The following is a 9,835-nucleotide window of genomic DNA, read 5'->3' as shown; positions in this document are numbered from 1 at the left end:
ATTGAACACAACGGCAAAGTATGAAAATTAATTGAGATATTTAATAGACAGTGCAAACCATAATTTCATCTGAATATAAATGTATGCACATGTTTCCAATGAGTTATCTATCAGTTATCACAAACAGCAACAAGGACCTTAGAGCCATGTTAGAAAACCGTAAAGCTGGAATTTAATTCTAACAATCTCACTTGCTCTCAAGAGAACACATCCATTTCAAATCAGTGTCACAAACTCCAAAAGAGCAGGGGGGTGGAAGTGAGGAGGGCCAGGGTGGTAAACACGGGGGCCAGTACACAGGTGACAGACAGAAAAGAAACACAGCTCTCGAGGAAGCCAAAACCAATGCGATATTACAGCTAAGGACAAGGAAAAGCCTATGGCTTTTAAAAAACGACTTTTCTGCCAGTACCATACAGTCTTACAAAGAGATGTGCGACAAGTCAACTGACTTAAAAGGACAGAGGCTACATTTTCAGATCATTTCAACTGCAAATGGTCGACCCTTTCCATTGAGGATTCAGCAGTGGAGTTAGCATAGTCCAGAAGCTCAATGTTGGATTTGCAAATACAGTTTATTTTACAGAAATTCAACATTATAAACAGCAGGCACCTCCCTCCCGCCCGCCCGTCCCTCCCCCCGCCCTCCCGCTGGGCGCAGACCATGCTCTGCGAGAGTGAGCAGCGATGCGGCCTGCTGCTGCTTTGGAGTGAGATTGAGAGCGATGGAGGCTGCCTGCACCACATCCTGCCTGCCCGCACACGCAGCGCCTGCCCGCAGCGCAGGCCACCAGAGTCTGTCTGGGCCCAGCCTGCACTGGACCAGTTATATGGATCCGGCCCAGTTTTCCAATTCCTTCATGTCGTCGTCCTCCTCTTCCTTCTTCTTGGCTGTTGAAGACAGAACAGGCTGTTTAGGGGCTGGCTGAGAGGATGCTGGCGCACTCTGGCTGGGGACCAGGGCTGCGCTCCACCCTGCAGGCCCCTGGCCTCCAGGCTGTTAACCAGCGGCTCCTCAGGGCCTAAACTTGTCGCACAAAACTCCAGGACCCCAGGCTCTCCCTCCCCAGCACCTCCCCTCGGTCCAGCAGGGGCAGACAGATGAGGAAGTCTCCACACTGAGTCACCAGCATTCCCAAGAGGTCTCAGTCTCAGAGCACCACAGGCGGTAGAGAAGGGAAGCAGTTCACAGGAGCTCGATCCTCGCCAGCCTCCCACCTCCACCCCAACTGCTTGAACCCCCAGGGCACGGCCCCAGGAGGCTTGCTGGGCACTGACTGTGTGAGAGGCCTCTCCTCTTATACAGAAGACACTGGTGACTACAGCCTGGTCTCACACCACTGCCTGGGTGCTCTCTCCACACCAGATCAACTGCTTTACCTTTTTTTAAAAAATATTTTTAGTGTAGATGGACACGATACCTCTATTTTATTTACTAATTTTTATGTAGTGCTGAGGATAGATCCCAGTGCCTCACACATGCCAAGTGCTCTGCCACTGAGCATTTATCAAGAAGCTCTGGGTGGAATATTTTTATCAGGGGTGAAATATCATGATGGGGAGGGGAAAAGTGACAGGGAGAAGGAAACCATGGGACAGCCAAAGCTGTGCCCCACCAGGGGCTGTCTCCGAGGGCCTGGGCTTTTCAGGTGTGCATAGCACAGGATACTAGATGGAGCATGAGCTACTCGACTAAAATTCTCATACCTTCTCACAGTGCCTAGAACTTTCTCTGGCGAAATATCAGTCTAGAATAGGGGCTCTCAAATGAGAATGAGTCCCCAACCCCCACTGCCAGAGGACATTTGGCAATGCCTGGATAAGCTTTTAGTTTCACAAAACAGAGGGCGTTGCTACTGGGGGAGGCCAGGGGTGTTGTTATTGCCCACAGTGCACAGGACAGCCTCCCAGGCTTACCCCTACCTTCAGAATTATCTGGCCAAGTCCACAGTGCTAAGGTTAAAACAAAACAAAAACAACAAAAAAAACCTGTTCTAGAAACTAGAAAAACTCAGAAGTCATTGTTACTGTGGCCACTGCAACACATTCTGGTTCTCAACCCTGCACAAGCCCAGGACCCAGACTGAAGTCAACCAACCATAAGACACCTCTCACCTGGTGCCAGTAGATGCTGGCTGTAATAAGAAATACTCACTGGGTTTGGAGGGTAGGGCTATAGAGGGAACATTTGGTAGAGGAACTGTTTCGGGTCCACTGATCTCCAGCAAATTCTTGTCTAGCTCCTCCTGTTCTAGTTCTTCTAATTCTGCCATGAGCTCATCCTGGTGAAAGAAAACAGAGTGAGGGAGGTAAGTTAAGAGGCTAGGCTGGTTTCTCCTTATTTGAAGCAAGTCAGAGAACATAAAAAATTTGAGAAGGGCTGACCTTCAAGGGACTCAAATCTAAGGCATAATGAAGTATCCTCACTAGGGGCTGCTACTGTATTTTAAAAACCCAAGGGACTCCAAGTCCCAAACTGTAGAGCAGCAATGAGTAGGTAGGTGGCCAATGTCCAGAAGGATGGTTCAGAGATCAGAGCTAAAAACTCCTTCCCTGGCTTTTCCTTTATGTCAGAGCTGTCCGAGGGGAAATCCTGTATACTTCTCCAGGACATGGTCACCTCTGCTCCCCCACCTCTGAGCCCAGTGCCCACCACGGAAAGGTGCAGGGTAACTGCTTGTTGAAACCAATTACGGAGCTGACGCCCGATGAAGGTTCCTTTAGGTCAACTACCCAAAACTATGACAGCATCCCTCAAAATCTAGCATTCAGGAAGACTTAACACCATGCCCGTCTCTATCCAAGTCTGGAGGGGTAAGAACTGGTGATTTCCAAACCACACACCCCTGCTGAGAACCTTCAATAACACATCAAGGGATGGCCTGGCCTGGGTGTCGCCTGTGAGGTTTCTGTGATCTGAATGAAACCACTTACCTCATCAAATTCTTCTCCAAATCCTACAGGTTTTGAAATAGCTGTTGAAATCTCCTCTGCAAGTTCTTGCTGGTCAGCAATGTCCTGCATTAACTCATCGACTTTATCGATGTCCCTTGAAATGAAATGAACAGATTGTCATATTGGCCGACAGGTCTGCGTGAGGAGCTGCAAAGCATAGCAGAAACCCTCCGCACACAGCCCGCTTCCCAGCTCCATCGCTACCACCACTGGTTCTAGCCCCAGTTCTGTCCATGCTCACACATAACCCAGGGCGTGTGGCCTTCCTCCTCTGGGATACAAGCTTCTCCTTTTGATGAGAAGACTTCCCAGCTTAAAAAGTACGCTCATCACAATAGTAAAGAATCAGGCAAAAATATATTTTTTTCACCCCACGAGCTTTGCTTCCAAAGGCAACAGGATTCATAATTATAATTCATTTTAGAAGGCTCCCCAAAAGAAGGCAGATTAAATCAAATTCGGGTGCTTAAATAAGTCAAGGGGTCCACCCTAGGACACAGCCTGAGTGTGTGCGGCAAGCCAGGGCTGCCCTGCACTTGGATGTTCCTTGCACCAGCAGTGACACGTACATGTTGTCATGGGCAGCCTTCATGGCCTTGGCGGCATAGCCCATGTTCTTGAGCACCTCGGTGTTGGTGTTGGCGTTCTCCAGGGCCTCCCGCTGGAACTCAATGGTGGACAGCGTGCCGTCAATCTGCGCCAGCTGCTTCTCGTACCTCTTCTTGCGCTTCAGCGCCTGTAAGGCCGCTGCATGGGGAGAAAACATGATTTCAGAGAGCCCAGACTTGGGAGATGTCCTAGAAGTCACTTGAGCCTTCCCCCAGTTGGGACCTCGGTTGTCGCCTCCACTACAACCAATGGTTAATAAAATATTCTCTTCTACAAAGAAAGCACATTAATTTTCTAAGAAAACACAAAAAAATTGCATACCTCAAAGTGCAGCCAAGGAGCAAGCACACAAGCAAAAGTTCACACCTCTGCCAACACACACCCAAACCAAAGCACCCAGAAGACCACTTCGAGGTCAAAGTCCAGCTCCCAGATGTTGGTGAGCTAGTAAGCTTCCTGCTAGGTTCACTAGCTAAGAGTAAATAAAATAATGTATGTAAACACCTAGCACCTTAACATGCAGACACCCCCGCCTAAAGCCCAGCAGCACTGATTATTATAAAGCAAAATTAAAGCACCAATTAATGCCAACTAATTCTAAAAGTAATAAATGCCTATACCAAATACTAGGTGAATTCACATTAAAATGCTAAGCCAACAACTCTATAAATGTTTGCATGTGCCATAGTACCCAGCCTGGCTTCTTAAAGACTGTAGGGGGTACTGGGGATGTGGCTCAAGCAGTAGCGCGCTCACCTGGCATGCGCAGGGTGCTGGGTTCGATCCTCAACACCACATAAAAATAAAAGATATTGTGTTCATCTAAAACTAAAAAGTAAATATTAAAAAAAAAAAAAAAAAGACTGTAGGGGTGATTTTGTTTTAAAGGCCCAGTCAAAGCAAGCAATTTGACCAAGATGAATTTGTGAAAAAAGCGGTGCCAAAACTACATTTCTCAAACCCAGATTTCCTTCCCATTACTGTCTCAGTTCCCCTCTTCAGCACCCATCTTAGATGGGCATCAAAGGCAAAAAGGCACCTCAGCAGCCTGAGGCAGAAGGAATGATTGAGCTGGGCCACACTGGGCTGTGCAGGCTGCCCAACCCCACCTCAGGCCCAGGAGCACCAGGCCCACAGACACACACAAGCCTATGCGCTCCCTGGGGTCCAAGAGCTACAGAACCAGAGCCACCTCCTGCAGGCTATAGGTTACAATCACCCCCCCCCACACACACACACACACAGGGCTGTGGTTTCTCTGTCACACCAACATGAATAGCTAACAAATTTCTTCTACTCACATACACTGTTAGTCTAGGATTCCTTCCTGAGAACCACTCGCCAAGGGAAAATGGCTTGGCCTCTACGTTAGTGTCCACAGGTCCTCCAAAAGCAACAGCTGAAACAACCAGGAAGAACTCCCCCAGCCAAAGGATAAAGCAGGCTAAAGAGAACTTGCAGCAAAAGTGAAGAACAATAAAATGTGCCTCATTAAATCTGAAAAGCCACTTAATCTGTTTCTCTCTTGATCCTGACATGAATCACTAAAATGGCTGACCCCAAAACCCTTGCTGAAAACCCTCACCTCCTGCCACCACTAAATCACATGCATGCTACAGAATTCCTCACAACGGCTACCCTGTAGGCAGAAGAGGAAGCTGAGGTTCAGAAAGGTCCCGTAACCCAGTCCAGGTCGTCAAGGTAGTGGAGAGGGATTTAAGCCAGGTGTGGAATCCCAGGTCCATGCATGTCCTGCCTTTCTGTTGTGCCTCCCACTTGATGGAGAGGGCAGGATCTTGCCCTGGAGGGGCTATGAATCCATCAGTGAGTGCCCAGGGGACTGTGGAACAGAAGAGGGAGTGAAAACCAACCACTCTTTTGCTTGAAAAATCTCAAACCCTCCATCTGCCCCAGGACAAAATTTCCACATGGTTTCATGTGGCCTGAAAGGACCTGCAGAATCAAGGGACTGGGATTCTCTTCATAAACCTGAGTCTTGGGAGCCCTAGCACCAGGTCTTCAACATTACCATGACAGAGAAAGCTACCCTGGGAGAATCCTGCGGCTGCTGACCTGCTTCCTTCCTGGGTAACTTCCTTGCTGCTTCTCCTGTGACAGAAAACGGCCTAGACACACCCTAATCACCCAGTGACAGTTCAAGCTCAGCTCAGGCACCCTTTCCCAGGTTTCCCACCCCAGCCGTCCCTTGTCTACCATTCTAGATTCACCAAGGCATTCTAAGAGCCTGCCACCAGCAGGGCAACAGTCCCACCCATCTCATTTCATTGAATCTTCTGGCACTCAGTGATGATAGAGAGCCAGACCCCACTCTAACACGGACAGTGTGGGTCAAAAGGATGAAAGGACACCCAGGCCAGCTGTGTGATGTGAGGAGGGGAGGGCTCGGCCACTGTCTGTGTAACTCCCAGCCCTCTGCTTTTCCCTACCACAGGCTCAGAATGACAGCAAGCAATTCAGGGACAGTTCTCAAGAACAAACACAGAGATGATGGAGCAGTCTTGCTTTTTAGTGTCCCAAGTGTAACAGGAGCCTGATAAAATGTTTATGAAGCTGATTTTATACCATCAACATCCTGATCTGTAAAAATTAAAGTTAGTGTTTCCAAGGGGAGGGGGCCTGCGGGTAGGGATGATAGTAGAATGAATCGGACATTATTACCCTGAGTGTAACTACATCATGTACAACCAGAAGAATACACTCCATTTATGTATGATGTGTAAAAATGCATTCTACTGTCATGTATAACTAATTAAAACAAATAAAAATTTCAAATTAAAAAAAGATAAAGTTATTGTTTCCATATTAACATCACAAATTTAGAACTGCTTTTTCTTTTTTGTGTGTATGTAGGGGGGTGGGGGGGGCACTGAACAAAAAGGATGCTCTTTCTCTGAGCTATATCCTCAACCCTTTTTAATTTTAAGACAGAGTCTTGCTGGGCTGCCAATGGTAGCTTCAAACTTGTGATTCTCCTGCCTCAGCTTCCAGTAACTGGGATTATAGGCTTGTGCTATCACACCCAGCTTGTTAAAACATGTCCACTGGCAGTGACTTCTTGATGCCAATCCTAAATTTCTCTAACCTCCACCTCCTCTTCTCAGCATCCCCCAAGCAATAAATGATCTGGAAGCAAATACTACTACACAATGAAGATAAGCAAGAGACACCCTGCAATGAAAAATCATGATAATACTATTTATCTTTGCAGACTAACATCTAGCACAAGGACTAGGTTCACAATATGTACCTAGTATATATTAAACTGAATCTCTACTTTCATCTGTTTTATAAGATTTCTATACACACATAGTCTCCAATTTAGAATCTTTCACTTTACAACAGTGCAAATGCACACCTATATAACCACTTCGATTTTCATTTTCAGTATGGTATTCAATAAATTACACAGACATTCAACAATACTTCATTATAAGTAGGCTTTGTGTTACATCATTTTGTATACTTGTAGGCTAATGTAAGTATTCTGAGCATATTTACAATAGGCTAGGCTAAAATATGATGTTCAATATTAAATGCATTTTTGAAGCACCTATATTCTGGCGAGGGTTCCCCATGTGAGTGCAATTCCGCCTAAGAGGAAAAATGACAGCATCTTGTTGAAACTCAGACTAGAGCAATCATCTGGCATGATCCTCTCCCTGCATCTCTTCTGTTCATCAAATAGGACCTTCTACAAGCTACTCACCATGAAGTGTACCCCTCTGAGACTGGGAACGGGTTCCCAGCAAGGAGCCTGGTTCCAGCAGCCTCTACCTACTACAAGGTTGGCGTAGCTGCCTCCCCTCCAGGCAGGTTCAGGGACTGGTGATCTTTTTTACTCCATCTAACTTCCACATGTATTTCTAATTCACTAAGAATGACAAAAAGAAAAGGTATATCCTGAGAAAAGCCTAAACACGATTCACAAGTAAAGTAACCCTTTCTGCATGTGGGCTGCAAGAATGTGTGTCAATAAATAGTCACAGCACTGGAACCATCCCATCCCGTACAACCTGAAGCACCGCAGTGGAGTGTAACTTGGGGTACACAGAAGGCTGAGAGGAGCCCATTGCTTCTAAAGGTAAGCAATACCCTTCCTGAACAATATCCTTAAAACTTCCTCCAACACAACCATATTCCTGACCATAGAGATTTGCTTCTACATGTAGCCAAAGTCCAAAAGGCCAAGTCCAATGTTTACATAAAAACATCCAGGCTTTTAATGCTGTGCCTAAGGTTTATAAGTTCCTGATGGTTAGATTAAAAAACAAGCATTTAAGGACTGGGGATACGGTGCAGTGGCAGAGTATCTGCTTAGTAGGCAGAGGACCCAGGTTGGATCCCTAGTACTACTTCTTATTTTTGACTAATGAGGGGCTGTTCATCAAAATCAAATATTCAAAGAGGTAGCCAAAGAAATTCCTTTTCTGCCAGAGAACTCCCGGTGTCATTTGTAAACAAAATGGCTTTAATAACTGAAATCTAACCCAGACCAGGCTGATAGAAGTTTAAGAGGTTGCTTTTAGATGGAAAAAATAGTCCTTGGAATCTCCATATTTAATTATGCCTTTGCTGGTTCCAAGAGAGTAATTACAGCAGCAATTACAGAATCTAATAACCAGCTTTATTGGCTCTGAAAGCTGAAGCAAAAACAACTCCAACCATGTTGAAATAAACATTGGTCTCCAGACAGTTGCTTCATTAGACCCTCCAACAGCTATTTGGGAGAAAGATACAGAAAAGACACCCTAAGAAGCAAAGAGACCAGTGGGAAAGACATTCACTTAGGATCAGAAACCTTTTCTGCAAGGCATCTATTGTGACCACAGAAATCATTTTCAGAGACTACATCAGTTCAACACAACTAGATAGGACACAGCTATCTCCTAAGCAAAGGCCAACATCGCTTTGAAGTGGTGTGAGAGGAAGGCAAGGCTGCCTGCTACAATGTGCCCGAAATTCAGCACAGGGCCAAATAGCCCAGAGTATGTCTAAGACGCCACAAAGTCATGACCACGCAATCCCTACTAGCACAGAGTCTCTGGCATGTAGAGGAGGGCCCAGTGATCTGCTCTCACTAAACACACAGTGGGGTCCACAGCTCTTTCAAATCCAAGATCCTACATTTGAAGGTATCTAACAGAAGGGCTGGGAGGAAAGAAGTGCCCACTGTCAGCATGAAGAAGACAACAAACACAAGCACACTCCAAAGGACACTTACACACAAATGCAACACTGAACTCCAGCTATGGGGAGAATTCTGAAGAACCCTCAGCAGCCTGGGGGCACGCAACAGGGCACTGGCAGGCAGCCAGGCAAGTGAGGCCAGGGAGCCCCAAGGAGCCCCGTTCTCCCTGCCTCCCCCCATCGCTCAGACATTTCTGGCTCATTATGCTTGTGAATCGACTTCAGATGATGAGGGAACCCTAAGCCAGAAGAACCACATCTGGCCCCCAAGCCACTAGCCACTTTACCAGAGGTGGGGTGGGTAGGGGTATCATCTGTCATCTGCCTCCTGTATCTGAACAAGATATTGAAAGTCAAACCCACAAAATTAACCAATGCCAAAGAAACTCATCCTGTGGTACCATCCCTGTACCACATGACAATGTGGTATGAACTTGACCAGTTAAGAGTTATAATCTTTTTTTTTTAAAAAGAGAGAGAGAATTTTTTAATATTTATTTTTTAGTTTTCGGCGGACACAACATCTTTGTTTGTATGTGGTGCTGAGGATAGAACCCGGGCCGCACGCATGCCAGGAGAGCGCGCTACCGCTCGAGACACATCCCCAGCCCCAAGAGTTACAATCTTGGTATCAAGGGCAGAGAGGTCTCAGAGGTACTGAATTCAGTCCAACTCTTCTCATTATATAACTGAGAAAAATGATGTGCAGAGAAGTGGGCACAGGCTGCCAGGACCTCACAGAAAGTCAGAAAAAGAATCAGGACTAGAACTAGCTCAGAACTAGTTACTAGTTCAGGTAGTTACGCTACCTCAACTCTGTTATCTACAAATTAACTTGCTAAAAATAAATCAGCAGCTCCCCTTGCCATAAGAAAATATCTGCCTAACTCTCTTTCAAAACTCTTCTCTTTGCAAACCCCATTTAAAAGTTTGTGTCACTAGGAGGCTGAAGCAGGAGGATAGCAAGTTCAAGGCCAGTCTCAGCAACTCAGCGAAGCCCTAAGCAACTTAGACCCTATCTCAAAATAAAAAAAGCAAAAAAGGCTGGGGATGTAGCTCAGTG

The 9,835-nt window shown here is 46.3% G+C and overlaps 1 protein-coding gene across 1 annotated transcript in view; it reads right to left on the bottom strand.

Moving 5' to 3' along the window:
* Nucleotides 1-645: 645 nt before the first annotated feature.
* The window catches only part of Chmp4b (charged multivesicular body protein 4B), a 36,020-nt gene continuing 26,830 nt past the window's right edge, over nucleotides 646-9,835 (bottom strand). Inside the window, exons 2-5 of the mRNA XM_076851710.1 lie at nucleotides 3,525-3,702; nucleotides 2,935-3,049; nucleotides 2,156-2,282; nucleotides 646-891 (exon numbers count right to left, since the gene is read on the bottom strand). Of these exons, the coding sequence (XP_076707825.1) occupies nucleotides 827-891; nucleotides 2,156-2,282; nucleotides 2,935-3,049; nucleotides 3,525-3,702 (485 nt within the window). The 3' untranslated portion in view covers nucleotides 646-826. The remainder of the gene's footprint in view (nucleotides 892-2,155; nucleotides 2,283-2,934; nucleotides 3,050-3,524; nucleotides 3,703-9,835) is intronic.

The sequence above is a fragment of the Callospermophilus lateralis genome, chromosome 3 (assembly GCF_048772815.1).
Source record: "Callospermophilus lateralis isolate mCalLat2 chromosome 3, mCalLat2.hap1, whole genome shotgun sequence".
NCBI classification, from domain to species: domain Eukaryota; kingdom Metazoa; phylum Chordata; class Mammalia; order Rodentia; family Sciuridae; genus Callospermophilus; species Callospermophilus lateralis.
Note: the sequence above shows the minus strand (reverse complement) of the source record. Positions and strands in the feature narration are given on the sequence as shown.